Source organism: Canis lupus, chromosome 29 (assembly GCF_048164855.1).
Source record: "Canis lupus baileyi chromosome 29, mCanLup2.hap1, whole genome shotgun sequence".
NCBI lineage: Eukaryota > Metazoa > Chordata > Mammalia > Carnivora > Canidae > Canis > Canis lupus.
The window spans coordinates 30348653-30374190 of NC_132866.1; the positions used below are offsets into that span (position 1 = coordinate 30348653).

Consider the following 25538-nt stretch of genomic DNA (forward strand, 5'->3'; position numbering starts at 1 on the left):
CTCCTGGCTCATCCTGAGACCGGTGGAGGCCTGTCGTCGGCTCCGCCCGCGGCTGCGAGCCTGCCCGCCGCAGCACTCGAGGCTGGAAGCGGGGCCCGGGGACGCGGGTGCTCTTCCGACCGCGGCGCGGGAGGGAGGGGCCGTGGCGCGGCCCGAAGGCTGGTTCCAGCTGGGAGCCTCCCCCGGATCTACGCGGCGCCTGTCCACGTCTCGCTCTCTGCACGGAAGGGGGTGAGCACGCGCGGGGTTTCGCCTCGAACCGCCAGGCTGAGCGTGGGGCCCGCTCCCGGGATGCGGCGCTGCGCGGGCCCCTGCCGACGGCGCGGGCGGGAGCTGCGGGCGGGGGCGCGGGGCCGCCGGGGGGCGCTCGGGCGCGGGGCGGCGGCGAGGACGCGGGCGCCGGCCTCGGGGGGGTCGCCGCCCCGCGGCGCGGCGGCTCAGGCCACCTCCTGCTCGCCCTGGTAGCGGCGGCAGCAGCCGTAGAGCGCCGACAGCAGGTAGAGGCCGAGGCAGAGGCCGCCGCACACCGCGGCCGCCAGGAAGGCGTGGTAGGCGCAGGCCATCTGGTAATCCTTGAGGTTGCAGTAGCTGTGGCTGCGCGTCTGGGCGATCATGATGCCCGTCGCGGCGCCGTAGAGCGCGGCCGCCAGGAGGTCGTGCGCCGCGTTGACCGCGAGCCAGCGCGAGCCCAACACGGGCACCAGCTCGTGCTTGCCCAGCAGCGTGAGGAAGTAGAGGCCCAGGGTCAGCAGCCAGAAGAGCACGGCCACGAAGAGCGCGAAGTGCACGGGGCCCTGGTACCTGCTCGTGGCGATGGTGACCCAGAAGGCGGCGCCGGCCAGCAGCTGCAGCAGCCGCAGCACGCCCAGCGGGCCGCGCAGGAAGGCCCGGTGCAGGCGCACCGCCCCGCGGACCGCGCGCGCCTGGGGCGGCGGCTGGCGCGGGGGCGGCGGGAGCATGGCCCCGGGGCGCGGCGGCGGCGGCGGCGGAGGCGGAGGAGGAGGAGGAGGAGGAGGCCCGAGCAGCGGAGCGGCGGCGCCCGGCTCGCGGAGGTGGCCCGGCCGAAGTGCCCACTGCGCCCGCCGCGGCCTGCGCGCTGCCCTGCGAGTCCTCCTCGCGCTTCCTCCCGCTTCTCCCCACCCTTCCTCCGCTCTCTCCTCCCTCCAGCCCTCCTCTCCCCGTCCCCCCGCCAGTCCTACCCGCCCTCCGCCTTCCCACCCCGTCCCCACCCCCGCTCGCTCCTCCCGGCTTCCTGCCATCTCCTTTCGGGCCTCGCTCACCACCCCGGCCCCCTCTCCCGCCGGCCGGCGCCAGACTCCCAGCTCGGATTCCTTCCTCCCCGGGCGCGGCTGACGGCGCTCCCGCCCCGGCCCACCGCGGGCCTTCGGCTCGGCCGCCCCCCAAGCTTGGCACGTCGGGGGCCACCCTGCCCGCCCTGCCTCTCTCCGGCTCCTGGCCGGCCTCGGAGGGGAGAGCTGTCTTCCGAAGCCTTCTCTCAGCCTCTGGCTGGGCCCCTTGCTTTCTCTTCTCTCCTGCCCTAGGGCCTTTTCCTGGCTCTGGCGGAGGACAGCGCTGGTCTGAAGCTGACATCCATTCCCACCTGGACATCTGGGATATGCTACCCGTGTCCACCCTCACGTTTATCCGGCCGTCCGGAGCTGGGCTCTCAAGGGACCATCACCTACCAGAGACCCCACTGCCCTTCCCACATACCCCAAAGCCAAGCGTCCATCCTCACTTTTGCAACATCCTTAATTGCCTAGATTAAAAATGTGCTACCCAACATGGCCAGGACACCAGGCCTGGGGTAAGAGACAGTAAAGCCTGCGTGCTTAACTACTAGGCATCGTGGCCTCTAATGGAACCTAATGATGCTTTACACTGTCATTTACACTTATGTCCATTTAAGCCTCAAAACGACCTCAGAAATACAATTATTTTCCTCCTTTTACTGAAGAGGAGAAATGAAGTCTAGAGGGGTAAACACCATGAAGCTGGTGTCCCTTTTCTCCCCATCCCATTCAAACTTCATGCACTGTGACCTCTTTCTAAAACACAGACCTGGTGGTGCGTTGCTTTCTCCACTGACCATAGGATAGAGTTCTATCTCTTCTATGGGCATATTTCACAAACTGGCTTCAACTGACTTTCACTTTCCTGGTTTTCTACTTCCTTTCCTTACCCATATTCCCACCCAGCATGCCAACCCCACCAAACCTCTTAGGTTCCCCCAAATAAGCTCAGAATGCCCTTCATTCCCAGACCTCAGTTGGCTGGCAAGCCCCTGTTTATCCTTCAATGCCTAGTTGGAATCCTCTCCCCTTGGTCCAGCCTCCCAGGCCGTTGAATGCTGGCTCTTTAGGCCCTCTTTTGGAGCACCCAGTAGTTCTGCAATACTCCTGGGTCTGGTACATTGCAACTCTTGGTTGTCACCTCTATCTTTGCCTGGCACATAGGAGACCCAATAAATGTCAGTGCGGTGGATGACCCAGTGGCGGTGGGAGCAGCGATGAAACAGGGGGCCCTCTTACCTGGGGATCATGCATGCTCCAGTCCCCTAGCTGACCCTACCTGCAGAACTAGTCCCTCATCTCCTGGTCATCTGATGTGTCCATTGGCCTGCTGGCCTGGCTGAGCAGGTCTCTCTTCCAGCAGCCTGGCACCCCTCATGGGAAAAAGTGGTTTCTCAGGGGAATAATGCCTCTCACTGCTAAAGCAGCCTCACCTACAGGGACCTGAGAAAGCTCTGAACACTTATTTTAAATGAATAAAAGGTGATGTATAACATCCATATCTACATAAGATAGCATGGTCTAGAGGCTTAGGGTGCAAACCATGGAGGCAGACTCCCTGGCGATGCATCATCACTTCACCACTCCCTCATGCTGGGACCTGGTGTGCGTGCGCGTGCTCGCACTTAACCGTATTGTGCCTCGGATTCCTCATCTGTGAAATCCTTACATTCAGCAAATGGATATTAAGCACCTGTTAGGCACTGGGCACCATTTCAGGGTTTAGGGATACATAATACTCCTGTCATCATTATTAATTGAATGCTTACTATGCTCTAGGCACTGTTTTGCGTTGTTCTTTTTTAAGTAAGCTCTATGCCTAATGTGGGGCTTGAACTCCCTGACCTCAAGATCAAGAGTCACACGCTCTAACGACTGAGCCAGCCAGGCACCCCTATATTCTAGGCAATGTTAACTCTGACTTGTTGGCGTGGAAGCCAGGGCTCAGAGGGTTAAGGAAGGTGACCATGTTCACAGAATTGATGGATGACAGTTTAAACAGGAGCCCAGGTGTGGCTGACTCCAGGTTCACATTCAAAGAGCTTATATATACTTTCCCATGACTTATTCTCAGCTACTCTTACAAGGACCCAGAAAGGTTACATAACTTGCCCAGGGAAACAGAACTAGCTAAGCGTCAGTGTGGAGACTCAAATGTAGGTCTTCTGATCCCAATTCTGGGGCCTTTCTCTCAGCATCCCTGGCGAGACAACCTCAGGGTGCCAATCTTGAGAAGGGCTGGAGCTAGGCAGACATCTGGAGGCTGAATCTGGGTGCTGGCTGGAGACGGGGTTATGCTACACAAACACCTCTGTGAGCAGGGGATCTAACCAAATAAACACTTGGGAGAGTTCTGTCGTCTAAAAAAGGCATCTGGAAGGTGCCTCGTTAGCGCAGTAGGCAGCGCGTCAGTCTCATAAAAAAGGCATCTGGAGACTTAAGGGTGGAGCGCCACCTGGTGGACACAAACCTCCCGCCTCACAGCTAAGTCCAGCTCCTTACAAGGAAGACAATGGGGTGGCTTTGGAGAGATATTTTTAGCCTCTGGAATCCTGAAAACATTCCGAGGGGCAGTCCCAGAAGACTCTGCAAAAGCATAAGCATGCAAGAAAATCTTGATTCCTCCCACGCAACAAATACGGCCTAAGCACCTGTGGGATGCAAATAATCTGGTGTAGAAGGTAGGAATTAAGAAGCAGGGCTCCTGCCCTCACAGTGTTGCACTCTTCTGTGGGACAGCTGTGGACATGAAATGGAGGGACAGCTGTGGACGTGAAATGGAGGGACAGCTGTGGACGTGAAATGGGGAGATGGATACAAGGAAATCCGAAAGGGAGAGTATGTGTGATAAGAGGGCTGGGAAAGCTTTCAGAATGAAGTGTCTCTGGAGGGTGGCTAGAATTGTGAAAAGCAGAGACGGGGGCTGGGCATTGTTGGGCAAGGCAGTCTACCATGGGGCCTGAGCGGTCCTGGCTCTCGTCACCAAGTGTGCTCAGAATGCAAAGCCACGGTCGCCCATTTGCTTTCCAACCATTTCTTACTGTTGTGCTCTGCAGCCAGCAACTTTGTGGGATGAGGGAACATCTCCCAGGCTGAGAGCAGGCTTGCTTGTTGCTTAACTATAAAAGTGGTGGTGGTAGGAGGGGACGGGGTGGGTTCTCGAAGCGCAGTGCTCTCCATAGCTGTGACATAAAGCTCCTGCATGGGTAATATCCACCTGGGGCCCTCAGCGGTGCCCCTGTGAAACTAGGAAACAAGGGAAAGAGACATAAAGATGATGCTCACACTGCTTGCTGTGCCAAGATTGGTAGATCCTTTGGGTCTGACTCAGGAAACCGGGTCTTCCGCCAGCATTTATGAAACAACAGCAGGCTAGCTTGTTAGCTTGAAAGTGGGGGTAAATCCCAGCCCCTGACAGGTGCTATAGGCAGAGGGAATAAGTAGTGATGTTTGTGAGTCCCAAAACAATCTAAGTCCCAAATCGATGACTTTCACTATGCCCAGAAGGGAAGGCGGCTTGTAACAAGGAGTGACCACCCGGAGATCCCATGAACAGCTCAGTTCTGTCTTCAATCTCTGGGCTACCGTAAATGCACTGCATATATAGATTCAGCTCACATTGGTTTAATACCTATTATGTGCCAGGCCCTGAGCTGGCACTTGACATAAATTAGCTAACAGCAGAGGCAAACTCACAGTGAGGAAGGAGATGGGTGTTGGGACCTGCAGAATCTTGCCTTGAATCTTATAAATTACTAAATAAACGTTTTTTCAACACCCTACTATGTGTATACCTGGCATTATGCTATAATCCTACACCTGAGTTGGAAGAGGCCTTAAAGATCATGTGCTCCAGGCTTCTCATTTTCTAGAGGGATAACTAAGGCCTGGGGAAGATAAGTGGCTTGCCCTAGGTCACACAGCTGGCTGATGATGTGAGTGCCAAGTTTAGAACTTAGGTCTCTGGCAGCCCCGGTGGCCCAGTGGTTCAGTGCTGCCTTCAGCCCAGGGTGTGATCCTGGAGACCCAGGATCGAGTCCCACGTTGGGCTCCCTGCATGGAGCCTGTTTTTTTCTCTCTGTCTCTCTGTTTCTCATAAATAAATAAAATCTTTTTTTTTTTTTTTTTTTTTTTTTTTTTTTTTAAGAAGAGGACTTTGGCCTCCTGATTCACAATCCAGTGTTCACTCAGGGCAGGGGGCTCTGTACGTGAACTCTCATTTGTTGGCCAAGTGGCTCACACCTCCAGACCTGTTCCCAGGGATGTGGGAACAGGGACCTCTGGAATGGTGGGTGGGGTCCCCTCTGGGTTGGAGTTGGGTAGAAATCTGGTGGCTCTTGAGTTTGTTATTCCAGCCCATGAGGGGGACCTGGCCTTTGTTGGAACTATAAAGTGGCCTGGATTCTGGCACCTTGGGGCTAAGCATGATGAAGAGGCAAAGGCATTTGACTCTGACAAAGCTCAGCCCTTGCTCCCCAGGTGAAGCTGGCCAGGACCAGACCAGGAGCCACAGGTACCCTCTGAGGCTTATCTTTGTGTGAAGCCACCCAGAACACTGGCTGGCAAGGCTGGTTCCTAAGGCTAAGTAACCATGGGTAACCATGGGTGACCAAAGTAGAAGCCCAGGAGACTTCACGTTAATTGGCTGCCTATGAGGTACTGAAGATGACCTACTACTGGGACCTGTGATGGGGATGTGCAGACCTCAGCAGACCACAGTCCTAGAGAAAAGAGGATCCTCACTTATAAGAATGGACATTCTGAGCCAGGATGGACTGAATCAGTCACCACCACTCTGCCAGTCAGCCTTGGATAAAAGTGCCAGTGGCTCAATAGTAATAACCAACATTTGCAAAGCATTTACCATGGGCCAGGCACCATGACAGGTGCTTTCCACTCTTGTCTCACTTACTTCCCACAATAGCTCTGTGAGGTAGGGCCTTTAAACCACTTCTACTTTAAAATGAGGAAACTGAGGCACAGGGAGCTTATGTGACTTATCTAACGTCACATATCTAATGGAGAACGGAATTCAAATATTTGATGTCCAAACCTAGGCTTTTATTCTTTTAAATATTTTATTTATTTATTTGATAGAGAGAGAGAGAGCACAAACAGGAGAGGCAGAGGGGGAGAGAGAATCATGCTCTCCACTGAGCAGAGAGCCTGATGCAGGACTCAATCCCAGGATTCTGGAATCATGACCTGAGCCGAAGATAGACACTTAACCTGCTCAACCGACAAAGCCACCCAAGGCACCCCCAAATCCAGGCTTTTAATCAGTGCATATATCTCAGATTTCAGCCTTGGTCTTGGAAGTGACAAGACATCAGAGGACTGCCCCCGAGCAGTGATAAAGAGAATGATGCCTATGTTGCAGAGATGGTCAGCAGGTAGGGGGCCACAAGAGCGGGTGTGGCTGTCACAGGCCCTAAGATCTGTATTTGGGCAGCCTGACTGTGTCTGCTGTTTCTATTTCTTACCCTGCTATGTCAAGGGTCTCCAGGAAAGGGGGATTTGTCCCCCTAATTCTCTAGCCCATCCATGACTGGAGCTTTAAAGCAAGAAGAGTGAGGCCCAAGGGTCACCATCAGATGATGCTTTGCGCTGCATGTTCCCACCTGCATCTCCTCCTTGGCACTTGCAACAACCTTGGGAGATAGGAAATTCATTATCTCCACTTGACAGTTGAGGAAAATGAGACTCAGAAAGATTAGGCTAGGAACTAAATTTAGATTTCTGGACCACTGGAAACACTACAGCTGTCTGAGATTCCTTGAGTCTACTTTAACCATGAACTTGCCGCTTAGGTCAGTCTCACCAGACCCTTTATCAGACATTATTCATTGAAATCACAAGGCAAAAGGAAAGATGGTCTCACCACCACTACCACTTGGTCTCCAACTCCTGTTACCACTGAGGTCCCTTACAGATGTGGCTAATCATGGAGATTTTCTCCAACTCTGGTTTTTCTCTCTGCTGCCAAAAATCCACCCCCTCCCCCACGTAGACTGGCAGAGTGGGATGCCATGACTGAACAAGTTCAAAAGTCACAGACGCCACTGGACCTTGTCCTGGCCTATTAGGAAGATGCCAAAATAGCTAACATCATGGCATTCAAGGATCAAGAGAAGAAACAAAAATCTTCAGTGGTATTGAAATGCTTTGGGAGACCTGCCTGCCTCTCCCATGGCAGCATTTTCCCTGTACTCACAGCCCCTGTCGGACTGGTGGCTCTAGATATAGATGGTATATTTATACTATAAAGCTCTGCCCCTACTTTCCTATCTCCTCTTCTGACCCAAACTGGGCCTATCAGATTCCTTCTTTTGCAATTTGACCAAATGGTCATTCCTAAATGGAGCAAGTGCTGGAGTGACCAAAGGCAGTACATGAGGCAAATTTAGGTGAAGTAGAAATCCTGCGTTGGCAGAAGTTGATCTGCAGAGAAGAGGGCAGTGTGTTAGGGTTGTCTAGAGAAACAGGAAGGATAGATAGATATGTAGATTTATTCTAAGAAACTGGTTTGTGTAATATAATTACAGGTTTTAAGGAGGCTTTTAAGTCCCAAGATCTACAGTTGGCAAGGTGGACACCTAGGAGAGCCATAGTGTAGCATACTCTAAAGGTTGCAGGCTCAAGACCCAGGAAGAGCCAGGGTTTTAGTTAGAGTCCAAAGGTGGGGGGAAAAATAAACAATGTCTCTGGGCACTTGGGTGGCTCTGTTGGTTAAGCTTCTTGATTTCTGCTCAGATCATGATCTCAGGGTTGTGAGATCAAGCCCTGTATTGGGTTCTGCAGTGAGCATGGGGCCTGCTTAAGACTTTCTCTAGGCAGAAGGAGGTCCTCCTTACTCATGAGAGGGTCAGCCTTTTTGTTCTATCCAGGCCTTCAACTGATTGGATAAGATCCACCCACACTAGGGAGAGCAATCTGCTTTACTTAGTCTACCAATTCAGATGTTAATCTAATCCAAAAACACCATCACAGACACACCCAGAAAAATATTTCAACAACTCTCTGGGTGCTCTGTGGCCCAGTCAAATTAATATATAAAATTAACCATCACAGGCAGCTATGCAGGCACAAAAGATGGTGAGAGAGGACAGTTGCCTGTGACGTGCTTTGGGTGGTTCTGTTAGACTTCAGTTCTGTGAACTCACTGTTGCTTTACAGTAACAACCCCTTGCGCTGCACTTTTTCATTTTAGCTAACTTGAACAGATTTCTGCTTCTTATAACAGCACTGGAATGAAGCACATTAACTAACTAACTGCTAGGGTGTAACATAGTTCCACTCTGTGGTGGTGGAACTGCAAATTCTTTGATTCTTCTCCCATCAAGAGGTTGAGTCTATGTCCCCTTTCCCTGAATCTGGGCAAGGATGGCAGGATGGCAGAAACCATACTTATGACTTCTAAGTTCTGTCCAAAAGACAAAGCCACTTGAGCCTTATTCACTAGACCTCACTTGTGTCCCTGAGCCACCATGGAAGACATCTATGTTCCAGGTCACATTGAGAATCCAGTCAATAGTCCTGGCTTTCAGGTTCTCCTAGCCTAGGCACCAGATACACGAAGTGAGCTTTCAAATGATTCTAACCCCAGCTGTCAAGGCAATCTCAGCCTTCCAGACTTCTGGCTGAAGTCCTGACATCACAGGGCAGAGACAAGCCATGCCCACTGTGCACTATCTGAATTCCTGTGTATGGTTCATGCTTTCTATTTTCTGTTGTTTTGTGATGTTTTGACATCTTGGGACCTTGCAGATCCAAGCAGGGACTGCCCCTCCCAGGTTTAGCTAATTCCTAAAGATAGCAAATAATGTGACTGTGAGTGTGCCTTTGACGAGCAAACTAATCGATCCAGAGCCCATACTCCAAACCACTTTCTCTATTTTGGCTCTTACACTCTAGGAGGCAATATTCCTCTGCCCTAATTGTTCCAGGGAAAGGTATCAGACAAATGAAGATAGTCCCTGGGAATCCCTCGGTGGCTCAGTGGTTTAGTGCCTGCCTTCGGCCCAGGGCGTGATCCTGGAGTCCTGGGATAGAGTCCCACATCAGGCTCCCTGCATGGAGTCTGCTTCTCCTTCTGCCTGTGTCTCTGCCTCTGTGTGTGTGTGTGTGTGTCTCTCATGAATAAATAAATAAAATCTTAAAAAAAAAAAAAAAGAAAGAAAGAAAGAAAGAAAGAAAGAAAGAAAGAAAAGAAGACAGTCTCTAGGCCCCAGAGCCTGCTGGAATTATTCAAACTAGCCAATCCTATACCTGCCTACCCTCCTTACTATGCTTCACCCATTTCTTTCCACAAAAACTACAATAAAAGCTCATGTCCATGCTTTTCTCTTGTCCCTTCTGATTCCTGACTGACCCTGTGCTTCCCCAGGTGGCCCTGTGTGGCATATCCCTTCCTCTGGGGAACTATGAGTAACAAGTTATCTTTTCTTTTCTTTCTTTTCTTTTTTTTTAGATTTTATCTATTTATTCACGAGGGCCACACACACAGAGAGAGAGAGAGAGAGAGAGAGGCAGAGACACACGCAGAGGGAGAAGCAGGCTCCATGCACGTAGCCCGACACGGGACTTGATCCCCTGTCTCCAGAACCATGCCCCGGAGCTGAAGGCGGTGCTAAATTGCTGAGCCACCCGGGCTGCCCTAAGTTATCTTTTCAATGGTAGCTATCTCCTGATCTGTTGGCCTCACTATTCCTAAGTAAAACCAAAATCTCCAGTACATTTTAAAACCACCTGATCAAAAAATAAAAAATAAAATAAAACAACCTGGCCTGGGGTACCTGGGTGGATCAGTCAGTTGAGCCTCCAACTCTTGATTTCAGCTTAGATCATGATCTCAGGGTCATGAAATTGATCCCCACGTCCAGCTCTGTGCTCAGTAGAGTCTACTTGTCCCCTCTCCCTCTGCTCCCTCCCCAAATAAATAAATAAATATTAAAAAAAAAAAAAAAAAGTTTACTGCAAAGCCACCCAAGGGGCTGAGGGAAGCCACTAGTCCCTGTGTGTTGCTGGCTGCCATGTGCTGTAGGGTAAGCCTCCCACACTTCAGGAACCCACACTGCCAGACCTGGCGCTTGAAAAGTCACCTGAGCTCCGGGAGCAGGCACTGGAAAAGCCTCGCAAGCTGCGGGAGCTCAGTGAAAGGGCACACCTTAACGAGGAGAGAAACCCTTCCTCCTACGGTGTCTTGCCAGCTCCCTCTACTGACAAAGCTGAGCATTGTGCCAGCTGGAAAAGGAGAAATATTTACAGGACTCGGCTCCTTTATCGCAGAGATAACTGGCACAGTCTACCTCTTTGGAGACTCAACTTCCATATACAACCTTCTATATACATCTGGGCTTCCATAGGACAATGAAACAACTCCATATTTCCACCTAATGAAATACAGCATCTTTCTTTTCTTCTTCTTCTTCTTTTTTTTTTTTTTTTTAGAAACTGTTTATTTTCGGTCAGCCTTATTTCCATTTTGTTGCTTCTGTGGAAGAGCAGCTTAAGACCACTCAGTGGTTGCTCCTACCCATTCAGTGGCCTGAGCAGTGGGAGCTGCAGGCCAATCTTCAGTGGCTGGCTGAGCGCTCCAGTCTTCAGTAGGGAACTGCTGAATAGACACAGAGGGCACCTGCATGCCTTCAGACCAGTCTGCAACTTCAGGCTGAGTAGCAGTGAACTCAGGAGCTATAGCTGTCCATTCACCCTGAAATTCCTCCTTAGTCACAGCCTTTTCAGCAGCGGCCTGTTCTTCCTTTTCAATCTCTTCAGGATCTCTGTAGAAGTAGAGATCAGGCAAGACTTCCCACGGGTGCTCATGGGAACTGGTGCTACGCATGGGCAGGACTTCCCGAGCTAGCAGCCACCACATCAGACCCACTGAGTGAGCTCCTTTGCTGTTGCAAGGGGTGGCGATGTCCACATAGCACAGAGGAGAGTCCGTGTTACACAGAGCAATGGTAGGCAGGTTAACGAGGATGCCTCTGTGAGAGGCTGGTGGTCAGCCCTGGGATCAGTAACCTCCAGAAGCCTTGGCTCTTGGAAGGTTGCCTGGATCTGGTTAGTGAAGGTTCCAGGAGTGAAGCGGCTAGCTATAGGAGTGGCTCCAGTAGCAGCAGCAAATTTCAGCACAGCTCGCTGGCCAGTATTCCTGGATGATATAACACTGACATCAGCTGGGTTTTCAATGGCAACAATGGCACAAGCTGTCAACAGAAGCTTCTCCCAAGTTCTCTTCAGATTTATGATGTAGATACCATCACTTTTCCTTTTGTAGATGTACTGTTCCATTTGGAAGTCAAGGTTGGTGCCACCTAAGTGGGTTCCTGCTGCAAGGAATTTGAGGACATCTCCTTCATTTGCAGAACATCAAGGGCTCCGGACATTGTTAAAGTTTCCCTTTAAGTTCTGATGGGAACGAAAAACAACGCTGTATGGACCCTTCCCTGGGTAGCGTGGAAAAGGAAAGCATCTTTCTTGTAAATGACATTCTTACCCCCTCTCTTCAAAATAAGGAGATATACAGTCTCAGTGATCTGTATTAAGTACTGCTCAGAAAGAAAAAAAGACTTCTTGGATTTTGTTAGGGTCCTTTGAAATATACTGGTAACTAAAGACTAAGCTAGTAACGATAATATCCAATAACTTCCAAATAAACGTACATATGAAATGAAAGCATAAGAGAGAGAAGAGGGGGCAGCCCCGGCGGCGCAGCAGTTTAGCGCCGCGCCGCCTGCAGCCCAGGGCCTGATCCTGGAGACCTAGGATCAAGTCCCATGTCAGGCTCCTGCGTGGAGCCTCCTTCTCCCTCCTCCTGTGTCTCTGCCTCTCTCTCTCTATGTCTATCATAAATAAATAAATCTTTAAAAAAAAGAGAGAGAGAGAGAAAAGGTTACTATGTACAAAAACAAACACCATGTATATATAACAAAAAATATGCAAAGCTGCTACAATCCTTTTTTTATTTTTTTTTTAAGATTTTATTTATTTACTCATGAGAGACACAGAGGGAGAGAGAGAGGCAGGCAGAGACACAGGCAGAGGGAGAAGCAGGCTCCATGCAGGGAACCTGACATGGGACTCGATCCTGGGTCTCTAGCCCTGGACTGAAGGTGGCGCTAAACCGCTGAGCCACCTGGGCTGCCCTACAATCCTTTTTATAACTGGCCACCGGGCTGTTTTAGTAGCCATTAATGATTTTCTAGCTGCTTTATTCCTTGTACACTTATTAGTTGGCATTTTACTATAAGGAAAGCCTTTTTCTTCTCCTCTGTTTACCTATTCACTTATTTATAGTGCTATGGACTCAGGTGTTTTTTCACTCATTGGATTATAATCTATTAGCGTCATGCTTTATTTTGATGCTCTGCATTTGCTAATGGGAGCCCTTATAAAAGGACTCCTTGTCCCTTTGATGTGTTCACATTATTCTTCGAGTACTTCTTTGCTTTCTAGGACAAGATATTCTAGAATCATCCTGAACTTTCTCAACCCCAGTGGCTGAATTGATCATTTCCCCAAGGGGCCATGGTTCCTTTTGTGGAGAATATTGAGAACTCATATGTGGGGCAGCCCGGGTAGCTCAGCGGTTTAGCGCCACCTTCACCCAGGGTGTGATCCTGGAGACCTGGGATCGAGTCCCACATCAGGCTCCTTGCATGGAGCCTGCTTCTCCCTCTGCCTTGTGTCTCTGCCTCTGTATTTGTGTGTTTGTCTCTCATGAATAAATAAATAAAATCTTAAAAAAAAAAAAAGAGAGAACTCAGTATGTGAACTGTAAATGTGCATATCCCTGTTGTGGTATCATTGCTTCTAGGCCCTCTCAGCAGACACAGCTGGAGAACAGCTGTATGTGCTTGTATGTGTTTGTGTGTAAGCATACACATGTATATATGCACACATAATACATTTAAACATATGTATACATTTACAACTTATTTATTTTTTAAATTTTATTTATTTATTCATGAGAGACACAGAGAGAGAGGCAGAGACACAGGCAGAGGGAGAAGCAGGCTCCATGCAGGGAGCCTGATGTGGGACTTGATCCCGGGACTCCAGGATCACGTCCTAGGCCAAAGGCAGGTACTAAACCGCTGAGCCACCCAGGGATCCCCAGAAGGGTGCTTTTTAAAAAGTTTAGAATTACCAAGATCGCTGATCAAGAAAAACAGAATTAACTCAAGAGAGTCACACAATGTTCTCTCTGCTCCCCGCAGAATAGGACAGATAGCAACCACAAACCCATTGGAACAAACCTCAACTCCACTGGGGAACCATTTGTAAGAGCTGCTTGAACAATTCCTGCAGGACAGAGAGAGAAGGGGTCAAATGTTGGGTTAGTGTCTGTAGCAAGGCTTATATTGAGCGCTATGCCTATAGCACCTCACTTCATCCTCACAGCAAAACAGAGAGGTGCCTATGATTCTTTCCACTTTATAGATGAGGAAGTAGGAAAGCAGAGAGGTTATTTGCCTAAGGTTGAACAGCTGAAACTCCTTTTCTAGACTCTACTCCCCTAGAAATTAGTAGTCTACTGAGCCCTCTTGGCACTTGAGGCAAAAGGAAACATGTGCACTCCTATACACACCTATCAAAATATTCTCCCATATTGTGAATCAAATGGAAAAATTTGATGAAAGCCCTACAATAAAAAAAACATGGCCATCCATAAAGACTTGTGTTGCCCAATCGGTTCACACACTATTTTCAACCCTCAGAAAGCTAATTGGAAGGGAGCATAACAGCAACCTGTGTGGGAACCACGGGCTGATTGGAAATGACCATTCTTGTTGCAAAATGACACCAGGTCATAAAACAAACCAGAGCTTGTCTTTAAGTGTTGATATTTTGTTCATCATGGATGCTTTACATTAATTTTGATTTTTAAAAATATTACACTAAAATATTTATCTTGATTACTGAGTTTTTTTTTGTGTCCCCTTAAATACTGCACCCAAGGAGTATTCCTTACTCACTTTACCTTAATCTGATTCTTGGTAAAACCAAATCTTGGCCTGAATTACACCAGGGCTCCAAGCCTCAGATTTGACTTTCTCTTCGAAACAGGGCCTTCCCTGCTGGGGAGGTGGATCCCAGATCCTCCAGTCCTGCATGATGGAAGTGCACTATCTTCTCATCAGACATACGGAATCATAAAGCTCTAACAATAGAAATGTTTCCATTGTGTGATAAGCGCATGGTCACATGCCTACAAAAATGTTTGGAGACACCAGATGTTCTCCACCCAGCCTTAGTCACGTCTGACCCAGAAGCCACAAGTTCCCAATTCCCACCCTGGTATGTTCATTTGAGCTCCTGGTATCAGAAGTCCTAGGCTCTCCAAGTACTAATATGCCAAGAGTTTGGCCCTTTCTATTTCTGAGACTGGGGAACAGGGTGTCCCTGGTTCAGAAGCTCAGTCTCCCTATTTAGGACTCCACATACTCCTTTCTTTAGCCAAGCAGCTGGCTGAAAGGTTTTGCAGCAATCAGTGCCTTCTATTGGAGATGAACATTGCTGACTTCTTTATTCATTTGCTATTTCCCTAGGTCTTCAGAAAAAGCAAAGAGAAACTGCTGCTAAAACCCTTTTAACTATAGCAAAGCATTTGCTGATGTTTTTGTAGAGGACAGAAAGAGAAACTGGAGACCTTGGGATGGGGAAGAACAGCTCCCAAACATCCCTTCCACCTTGCAGAAAGGGACCCACAAATCCTTATGTGCTGGCTTTTATTCCTTCTCCCTCGCAACTTTTACAGAGGAGAGATCACACTTAAATGACTATGAAGGTCAACTTTGAAGTGAAAAAGAAATCAGGGAGACCTAGCTCCCTATTCCCAGGTGCCTTCCTGACCATTTTTGAACCAGTGTACAAATAACTCCTCCTCTTCCAAGGAAGTAAACAAGCATTTATCAAGAACCTATTGGGGGCTCATAGGTGGCTGCAGTTGGTTAAACATCTGATTATTGATTTAGGCTCAGGCGGTGATATCAGCATAGTGATCCTAGGGTCCTGAGATTGAGTCAAGCGTTGGAGTCTGCACTCAGTGGGGAGTCTGCTCGAGATTCTCTCTCCTTCTCCCCACTCCCAACAACTCCTTCCTCATGCTGTCTCTCAAATAAATAAATAAATCTTAAAAAAAAAAAGATCCTATTGGACCCTGCATCCACTCCCACTCCTTCTGATCTACGTTCCAAGCTGTGGCCAAAGTGGCCTTCTAAAAACACAAATTTTTCATGAGGATGAAATGAGCTAATATCTGTAAAGTGCTGACTGGTACATTTAGATATAAAATATCTATTAGACAAGTATATATAATGCTATTCTCCTCAGAGAGTCAAATGGAAATGTTTTCACTGTCCGCCTCTGTCTTCTGCTTTCTCACCACTCTCTCCCTTGGGAGTCTTACTCCAGGTCTCATTTTTTTTTTAAGGTTTTATTTATTTATTCATTGGAGACACACACACACACACACACACACACACACACACACACAGGCAGAGACACAAGGCAGAGGGAGAAGCAGGCTCCATGCAGGGAGCCTGACGTGGGACTTGATTCCCGGACTCCAGGATCAGGCCCTGGGCTGAAGGCACAAGCTAAATCGCTGAGCCATCCAGGGATTCCCCTCTAGGTCTCATTTTAAGTCCTCCTGAGCCAAGCTTCCTCCTAGACTCTGCACATGCTATTCTTTCTTTTTTTTTTATGTTTTTTTTTTTTTAAGATTTTATTTATTTATTCATGAGAGATACACACAGAGAGAGAGAGAGAGGCAGAGACATAGGCAGAGGGAGAAGCAGGCTTCCTGTAGGGAGCCCGGTGTGGGACTCCATCCCGGGACTCCAGGATCATGCCCTGGGCCAAAGGCAGGCGCCAAACCACTGAGCCACCCAGGGATGCCCTATTCTCTCTTTCTTAAGCATTCTTCCCAGACCCGCTCCTCTTCATTTGACCAACTTCAACTTCTTCATAGCTTAAAGTTACTTCTCCTTCTCCCAGGACCTCCCACAGGGAATTGAATTTCCTCCGTTTGATCCTTTTATAGTTATAATGTTTATCACAGTTGTAACCACTACTAAATGTTTTAAGCTTTTTTTTTTAAGATTTATTTATTTATATTTATGATAGACACACAGAGAGAGAGAGAAAGAGGCAGAGGAGGGAGAAGCAGGCTCCACGCAGGGGGCCCGACGCGGGACTCGAACCCGGGACTCCAGGATCGCGCCCCGGGCCAAAGGCAGGCGCCAAACCGCCGAGCCACCCAGGGATCCCCCGTTTTAACCTTTTTAATGTCTGCCTTCCTTACTATAATTCCCCCAGGGCACGGGCTTACAGACGTCTCCTATTCACTGCAGGTTAAGGAACTTGGACGCGGTGGGTCCCTGATGGACCCTTGTCCCCTGAATGTATAAAATCTTCGCACGCAGTATGGCTCATTTAGCTGACTGACCCAGGGTTGCGCAGCTGATTCAGGATTCGAATCCACGGCATTCTAGCTTCGGGGCCCACGCTCTCACTCTCTCTTCCTTTCCCTCAGAGCTGGAGCCAGAAGGGAGACGAATCTAAGGCACTGCGGGTCCGTCTGCAGAGGCCACCGCGGCCGGGAGCGCGGCGCCCAGGCCCGGGGGAGGGGCACGCGTCACGTGTACCCGCAGGGCCCGCGGCCGCCGCACCCCGAGGCTGGAATGCGGCCCCGCCCCGCTCCCGCGCCAGCGAAACCCCGCTCTCCCCGGGTGCTGACGTCAATGAAGGGGGCGCCTCGGGCGCCGCGCTAGGGCGGCCGAGGGGGCGGGAGGGGCCCCGGCGGACACGCCCCTCGCCGCTGCGCCGCGGCTGATTGGGCCCGGGGAACCTTCGCGCTGGGCTCCGAGGCCGGCGGGGGGGAAGGGGCGGGGCCCGGCGCGCCCCTCGCGCCTCCGCTGCTGCTGATTGGCCCACGGAGTCTCCGCGTTCGGTTCTGGGAGGCTCGCCCCCGAGCTCTCGCCGAGGCTCGGCCGAGGGTTGGCTCCTCCCCGGCCGGGGAGCGCTCTCTCCCCGAGTCGCGGCTGTGACCCAGGTGGCCCGCCTCGGGCAGCCAGGTACGTAGCTCCGAGGCCCGGCTCGCGCTGCGGTGGGAGCGGGCGGGCGGGCCGTCAGACCCGGTGCCGCTGGGACCCGAACCCGGAGTCCGCTTAGGGCCCGGCATTGTGCGAAGCGGCCACGTCTGAGCCCCGGGGGCTGACCTGTGCTGGGGATGTGGCCCTGCAGCCTGGGCCAGGAGATCCCCTCCCAAGCTCTCGACCCGTGGGTGAGCGCCGCCTGGACCTCGTGAGCGCCTTCGCATCAGGAAGCGCCCGCCCTTGCCAAAGCCGCGAAGGGTTGGGGTGGGCGCCTCTTAGCTTGCCCCATCCCGATTTGAGGTCTGTCGGCGCTGCCTTTCGGCGCGGTGAGTAATCGCTCTAACTCCCTGCGGGCCGTGGAGTGCTGAGGGCGCCGAGGCAGGCTTGGGAGACTTGCCTTTCGATCCCTGCGCCTTCCGAAGCCCGCAGAAGCAGATAGCAGGCTCCGAGAGGTTTCTGAGCCTCCGGGTCGTTCCTTCCCCTGAAGACCTCGACAACCATCTGGCAGGAACAAAAATAGCAGTGGTTGAGAGGCTGGGCGCTGAGATCATACTACCTGGGTATATCCCAGCCTCACCACCCACCTCCTGTTTGACTTTGGGCAAGTCACTTAACCTTTCTGAGCTCAGTTTTCTCATCTGTAAAATGGGTATAACCTTTTTAGTTATAGTGCTTCCTCATAGGGGTGAGTTAAAAAGATCACCTATTTGAAAGTGATGTTCTGTGTCTGACATGGAGCAAGCTGCCTCACTGGCAGCTGTGATTTAAAGGTCTACAGATGGATCCATTCCCCTTTGCCATCTTTTCCCAAGTGAAGGCCCCTTTTGAGGGAGTTTCATGAAAATGACAATGATTCTATACTGCCTGGCTGTTAAATTGCCTTTCCCTTACATCACTCATTCATGATGCAATGTACTGGAATGGATGCTTTCACCAGTACAGCAATGTACTGGAATAAGGGAATAACCCTTATTCCTTTAAGGGTTATTTATTCTCACTCATTTGATGATGGGCAAAATGAGGCAGGGGAAACAGGCTTGTCAATGTCACCCAGTTTTCAGTGGCACGGCCAGAATTCAGGGTTCTTGAACTCTTGAAGAGGGTTATTTCTACACTTAGTTTATTTTCCAGTCGTGTCTGAGAATTGGTCTAGGAGTAGGGCCCTTTTGTCCACTTCCACATTAGATCTGCAGACTGACATGTATGCAGTTCTCTCAGTTTCTTCTCGGGGTAGGGTAGGCCTTAAGGGCCTGGGAGCTCACACGGCCTTGTTGACTCCGCCTCCCAGTGGAGGAACCACAGATTTTGGCTGCTGTCCAGCGACAGGGGAGGCAGGCCAGGGCCACAAGTGTTGATCTGGGCCTTGGGCCAGAGCCTCCAGTTCTTTTTCCAAAGGCCCTTTGCCTCCGATTACAGATTATTACCATCACCAGGGTTATCTGAAGGAGGTGAGCTGAGTGTGGAAGCAGTTGCTGGCAGCTCGTGCAAGTGTGTTCTGCCTCTGGTAGTTGGTTACCTGTGCCTCTCTGAGACCATGGTCAGAATAGCTAGCTGTCTAAACTGAGCTTCATAGACTACAAAGGGTGCTCAATTGTGCGCTATATTTATGTATTACAAATTCATTGCATGGTGAGTCACTTTTTAAATATATTTCTTTGTTAGAGCTCTATAATTCATTTATTGCCTATTTCAAAACAAGTTGAACTTTGTCCTTTTCCACATTTGGTATTTACTTTGGGGGTTCATTTTTAAGCTACTTTGTGTCATGCTGAAGTATTTTGCAATGAGTTTTTACTCATTTGTTCACAGACCCATGTTTATATTCTTTCACGTCAGCTCTGGGATGAAAGATCCACTTGTAATCTTTTAATATCTCTATGGTGTCATTTTCCATTTCAAAAAAGTACCATTGTTCAAGTATACACTGACTTCCCATGAATTCAGGTCCTGTCCAAGAAATTAGGGGGGAAATAACACATTGAATAAGATGAGATATTTCTTCTGGGGAGCCTGGCTGGCTTAGTTGGTAGAGTGAGCCACTCTTGATCTCAGGTTGTAAATTCAAGCTCTACATTGGGTGTAGAGATTACTTAAAAATAAAATCTTAGGGCAGCCCAGGTGGCTCAGCGGTTTAGCACTGCTTTCAGCCTGGGGCGTGATCCTGGAGACCCAGGATCAAGTCCCACGTCGGGCTCCCTGCTTCTCCCTCTGCCTGTGTCTCTGCCTCTCTCTCTCTGTCTCTCTCATGAATAAATAAAATCTTTAGAAATAAACATAATAAAATCTTTTAAAAAGTTTATTCTGATAATAAAAGTGTTTTTTTTTTTTTAATAAAAGTGTTCTAATTCATTTTCCCAAAGTTTAATCCTATGTGAAATCTCATATTGATTTTTATTCTCTTACTGCTGGCTGACTCCCAGGGGCAGGCAGAGCCAAGAGTGAAGATCCTCAAAATCTAGAGGTGCCAAGGCACCCCACCCCAAAATGCATGGAGGGTATGTTTGAAGCTGGAGGCTTAGACTCACCCAGATGGTTTGTTGGTGTGTTTGTAACTTGCTGTAACTGGGATGCTGGAGGCTGGAGGTGGGGCCTTGTAGGGCTTCATAGCACACACTGGTGGCTGTGAATATCTGGGAAGTTGGGCTCCAAGTCATCCCTGGGGCAGCTGCTGCTACTTAATCCTGTTGCCATTCTCTCTGAAGGGAGGGTAAGATTGCCTGAATCTGAGAGAAGCCCAACATGGCCTCTTCTCCCGCCACCCAGACCAGCCTAGGAGGCTGCCCCAGGCTTGGCCACAGCCAGCGTAGGTCACTGGAGTGCTTTAGAGCAGTGAGTTCTCTGTCTTCTCCCAGTCCCTAACCCCAAGTCCCACAGCAGCAAAAACAGTGTCTTATCTCTAGGGAAGGTTGAGGAGAGCAGAAAAGGAGGAACTACTGGTTGGGGAATTTCCTGGCACCTAATTAGCCAGACCTGTCCATACACGTTGCATTAAGGCCTCATCAGACGAGCAAATCCAGTCACTGCTTCTGTACAGACCTAGCCTCGTCATAGAACCATTGACTACACACGCCCTGAGACCAAAAGCACGAAGCTGTTCCTTCTTCCTGGTGTATGAGGGAAACAGAGGCCCACAGAGGTGATGTGAAGTACTGGAGGCTCCTCAGCCAGCGAGTGGCACAAGGGCTCAGAGTCCTCTGACTCAGGAGCTGGTACTGTGTGCACTGGGCTGGGCTGAGCTGTGGTTCCAGATTTGTTTTGTGGGAGCTGGGAATCTAACTCTGAGTGCTGCGGGTTCAAGGCTACAACAGCAGATCACAGTCAACAGCTCTGACACTCAAGAAAAGATAAACTCTACAACCCCGCCCCTACCTTGTGTGTGGGCTCGTCATTGTTCCCTTTCCAAGTGGCAGGTTTCCCCTTTTATGAATTAGGTGAGAACAGAGCCCTCTCCCCCACAGAAATGATGGGCTTCAGTTTGCTCGGTGCTGCTTGGCTGTGAAGGCAGCCGAGGTATTCAAACACAGCTGCAGCCCCTTACACCAGGTCCTGGCCTTGGCTGAGCCTCTGGCATTGAATCTGTGTCTTGGCTTTCTTTGCTCCTCTCTGAGCTGGGAGGAAGGTAACAGTGTTTGATTCCTAGAACTATTTGGAGGATGAAATATCATGCATATTGTCCTATCACCAGTAAATGACCCAGAGTTAGTTTTTTAACATCAGCCTGAAAGTGTTACCTGGTGACTATTGTTTTTTGGTCACTTTTTATCATCCAATTCAGGGGATTTGATTACCACACATACCAGGTTTTTAACTGGATTTCAAAATAGTGCTTAAGGAGATGTAGATTGAAAAATTCCCATTTCCAGATAAAAAACACAATTTTTGTGGAGTTAATTTATCTGAGTCTTGTGCAGTTTTTTTTTTTTTTTTAAGATTTTATTTATTTATGAGAGACACAGAGAGAAGCAGAGACATAGGCAGAGGGAGAAGCAGGCTCCCTATAGGGAGCCCTACGTGGGACTCCATTGGAGTCTCCAGGATCATGCCCTGGGCTGAAGGCGGTGCTAAACCACTGAGCCACCCGGGATGCCCTCTTGTGGAGGTTTTAGTTATTAAACCTTTTGAAGAAAGTGGGGTTCTTATGATAGGAGGCCTAGGCACTGGGACAGGGTGAGTTTGGAAATTACTGGAATAAGGAGGTTGGTTATTGAGGGAGGGCCAGTTACATTTGAGGAGTCTGATCAGAGTTGGAGAGAGGTCTCAAAGTCTCAGGAAAACAAAGGCAGGTGAGTGTTAAGGGCCGTGAAGCTGGGAATGCTTTATGTGATGTCCATTCTGTTTGAGTTTGTTACAAGGAGCATAGACATTTTGTATTGAAATGTATTTTAATTTTTACTCCCTTTTTAAGCTGGTTTCTGGTTGACCGATATCTCTGTAGCTCACCGTGGATGAGAGGAGGTCTGGTGTAGCAGCCAGGCCTTCCCCACTAGGCCTGGGGCTGAAGGGTGAAAGGAGCACAGGCAAATCCTCAGCTGGTTTAGGCCAGAACAGAGGAAAAGAGATCCTGTCATACCCCTGATCCAATTACAAAAGTCAAGGAAGCCAAAAGGGACAGGGTGTGGGGGTGAGAACAGAGGGTGTGGTGGCATTTGCATTTATTTGGCTCTTATCTGGTACCTGATACCACACTGGACTCAGTCCTTTTTTTTTTTTTTTTTTGGATTCACACAGTCCTTACAGCAATCCTGACAAGTGGTTATGAGCCCTACTTTACAGCTAAGCAGAGGCTCAGAGATGTTGAGTAACTTGCCTAGGGTTACAGTTAAGAAGGTGGCAGGAATGTGATTCAAGCCCAGTTCTGTGTAATGCCAAGGTCTTTGGTCTGCTTTCCAATCTCATAGCTTTTTCAGGCTGTACTGGAGACAAGGATGGGGGGAGTGAGCCTCAAATGTCTTTGTTACTCAAACTGAACTCTCTAGAACTGAGGAAGATCATTTAATTCTCATTTCCTATGGAGGGAGGGCATTGACATGAGCCTTCCTTTTATTGAACTCTTCTAGATCCCAACCTCTGCCCGTGGTTGTATATTCTAACCCTGTAGCCACCTCTTTGCCCCTATGTTCCTCTCCATGGCCTTTTGGTCTGCAGTTAGATCTGATTAGTCTGTTTCATACTGTGCTTACTGAACCATATGGACTTGGTGTGTCTCTAGGGTCTTGAAAATAGGTAGGATGACCATTCTGTTTTCCAGCTGGAAAAGCAGAATAGAACGTTGGGCACTGTTCTTTTTTTTGGGGGGGGGGGGGCACCGTTCCTAACACTGTCCTAAGTCCCCACTGTGGCCCTGTGAAGTAGGAATTGGTGCAGCTCACACATTCACACAGGAAGCAAGTGAGCCATTCAGGGATGGAGGTGGCCAGAAGTGGGATTCCAACCTACATATTCCAACCCCAAAACCCTTCTCACCTCTGTGCTACAGAGCCTTAGAGAGACCTGGCTTCCATTCTAAAGTTTCATTAGTGAAATGAGGATACAGTATCTACCCATAGGGTTGCTGTTATCACGTTTCAATGAGGTGGTTGTGTGATTACAACTCTCAGAGCCATGCCCAATACATTTAAAGGCTCAACACAGTTCCGTGGCTGCTGTCAGAACTGTCCTCAGGACGTAGGTATCCCGGGTCGGCCTGGGCTTTACAGCCACAGACCTGGGTTCTGCTCCCAGCTCTCTGCTTATGCAAGGCTTTGTGACTGCAAAGGGTCATTTCAACCAAGTTACACTTCTTCATTTGTATGGTGGGAATAAACCATTCTTACTTCATGGGTTGCTGTGACTCTTCAGTGAGATAGTACATGTATTGTACACATAAGCACTTCATAACAAAGTTTGTCGTTATTCACATTATATCCCCCAGGTGCCCTGAAAATTAGAGTGACTAAGACTTAGTGCACGTTGACTCCTGGAGAATAGAAACACCAGAAGCCCTTGCATCCGTCAGGCTGCAGGTTTGGGAATGGCCTACTGACTGAAGTGTCTCCATGCTTTCCTTCCCCAGAGCATCCAGGATGGGCACCCCAGCCTCTGTGGTGAGTGAGCCGCCCCTTTGGCAAGCTCCAGCCGAAGCCCGGGGCCGCAAGCAGGCCTCGGCCAACATCTTCCAGGACGCTGAGCTGTTGCAGATCCAGGGCCTGTTTCAGCGCAGTGGGGACCAGCTGGCTGAGGAGCGAGCACAGATCATCTGGGAGTGTGCAGGAGACCACCGTGTGGCAGAAGCCTTGAGGAGGCTGCGTAGGAAGAGGCCCCCCCGGCTGAAACCACTGGCCCACTCACTGCACCACTGCAGCCGGCTCAGGTGGGTTCCTGGAACTGGAAGGCTGAGGGAAGGTGAGCACCAATGATGCCCCTTCCACCATGCTCCTGCCACCTGGCAGGGTGACCTGGAACCACTGACTTGGCCTCACTGTAAAGCACCTGCTGTGGGGGTTTTGAGGTCTACACAGTGCCTGTGACTGCAGTTACTACTAGAGTCATGTTGACCCTGTGAACTTCCATGGGAAGGAAGGCCTGGGCCCTATTGGTATCACTTAATTTTGCAGTGAGTCTCAGCCAGGGGAGGGATTTTTGTTTGGGAGAAAAAAATTGCTTCCCTGTTGCAGAATAGGTAACAATCACAATCTTACCTGTGGGATTATGGAGAACATAGTGTAGGAAGGTTTCGTAGAGGCAATGAGGTTTCAAAATTGAGGATCTTTAAACTTTCACTAGTCATCCCCCTTTGCCTAGGTCACGGACAGCCTGGGAACCGCAAACCCCACAAGGCCAAGCCAAACCACACAGCCTAGCCAATCACTGTGGGTTACGATCTGGGTTCTATTCTTCCCACTGCTTTCTTAGGGCCCCCAGTTAGAACATTAGACCTGAACAGGTCTTCCAAGTCATCAGGTCCGGGGGAGTAAATCAGGCCCTTGCTCATATTACCTCCAGTTGACTTGCAATTCCTGTTTAATATACCTTGCTAAGGAGGATATTTGTTCCTCCAGTCTCATATCATGGCTGACTGATGATGGCTGCCATGGGTACAGCATGAGGAAGCTGGAGAAATGCTGAGTATCACATACCCTGTTCTAGCCCAGCTCTCTTTACAGAAATGTGAAAGCTTTGCCTGGGCTTTAGCTTTCAGGGGGTAGACCAAACCAGGCTTCTGGTCTTGTTTTACCCTGAACAGTCTGTTTTAATAGTCCGTTGTGACCCAAATCTCTTTAGTTCCCATTCTGTTCTTCCTATTGATGTGGGCCTATTATACACTTGTTCTCCGCAGAATCCCCGAGCCCTGCGCTCCACTGGCCAACCCACAGAGTGGTAGCACGGAGACAGCTTCTGGTGATCAGTATCTGAACTCCAGGAGGACAAGTGCCAGGATCCGCCGGAACTGGAAGAAGCCAGGCCCTACAAGCTACCTCCATCAAATCAGACACTGATCCAGGGAAGGAGCTGGGAATAGCATTATCTTCCCCAGGAATTACAGGGACTTTTGCCAAAAGGCCCAGGAGGTAAAGAAGGAGGAGAGACTGGAGACAGATAGCCCCACAGGGGTAAATGAAAGACTACTGCCACTGGCCTGCTCCATTTGGAACAGGACTGGAAATGTCTCCTGAGCTCTAGGTTATATGGGACCCATTCCTCACCAGAATGAGAAGAAACCGCGCCTCAGCTCTTCCCATCTAACAGTACACCTGGGCTGCATGATATTCCCCTAAGTGTTGGACACTCACACTGAGCATCTCACCACTCCTGCTACTAACCCTCCTGTTCCTGCTATAACCCACAGTCCAGCAGCCTGCCCACATCCCTGCCCCTGTCAGGCTAGCACAAGGAAACTGTGGTTTAAGTGGCAAAATAAAAACATTTGCATCAATAATTGTGTGAGTCTGTCACAGAAAGGGAGGATCCCCAAATGGACACTCTTAAACAAGGGAATGAAGGATTGTGCTTATTGCAGGGAAAAGGGGGGTGTTCCCAGGAAGGAGATAATAGGACAGGCCTCCTTTTTCTCTGTGAGTCCCCCAACCTCCTAGGCCCCCTGTGCCAAAGCCTCCTTTTCCAGAGGTTGTCCAATTAGGAGATGGATGTACCTATAGGGTGG

The 25538-nt window shown here is 49.7% G+C and overlaps 2 protein-coding genes and 1 pseudogene across 7 annotated transcripts; 1 reads left to right on the forward strand and 2 right to left on the reverse strand.

The window, feature by feature from the left end:
- The first annotated feature begins 86 nt into the window (after positions 1–86).
- On the forward strand, positions 87–25313 carry AVPI1 (arginine vasopressin induced 1). 6 transcript variants are annotated; one of them, XM_072805783.1, is made up of 3 exons: positions 87–231; positions 23451–23747; positions 24714–25313. In XM_072805783.1, the coding sequence occupies exons 2-3, from the start codon at positions 23461–23463 to the stop codon at positions 24871–24873; spliced, it is 447 nt and encodes a 148-aa protein (XP_072661884.1). In that variant the 5' UTR covers positions 87–231; positions 23451–23460; the 3' UTR covers positions 24874–25313. The 6 variants fall into 6 exon arrangements, with proteins under 6 accessions (XP_072661884.1, XP_072661885.1, XP_072661887.1 ...); XM_072805784.1 differs by lacking the exon at positions 87–231 and adding an exon at positions 3822–3973; XM_072805786.1 differs by lacking the exon at positions 87–231 and adding an exon at positions 17235–17377.
- Positions 389–1149, reverse strand: MARVELD1 (MARVEL domain containing 1). Its single transcript, XM_072805789.1, has one exon. It carries the CDS (start codon positions 957–959, stop codon positions 438–440), a length of 522 nt encoding a protein of 173 aa, XP_072661890.1. The 5' UTR covers positions 960–1149; the 3' UTR covers positions 389–437.
- Positions 10736–11738, reverse strand: LOC140621046 (small ribosomal subunit protein uS2-like; annotated as a pseudogene).
- Positions 25314–25538: the final 225 nt, after the last annotated feature.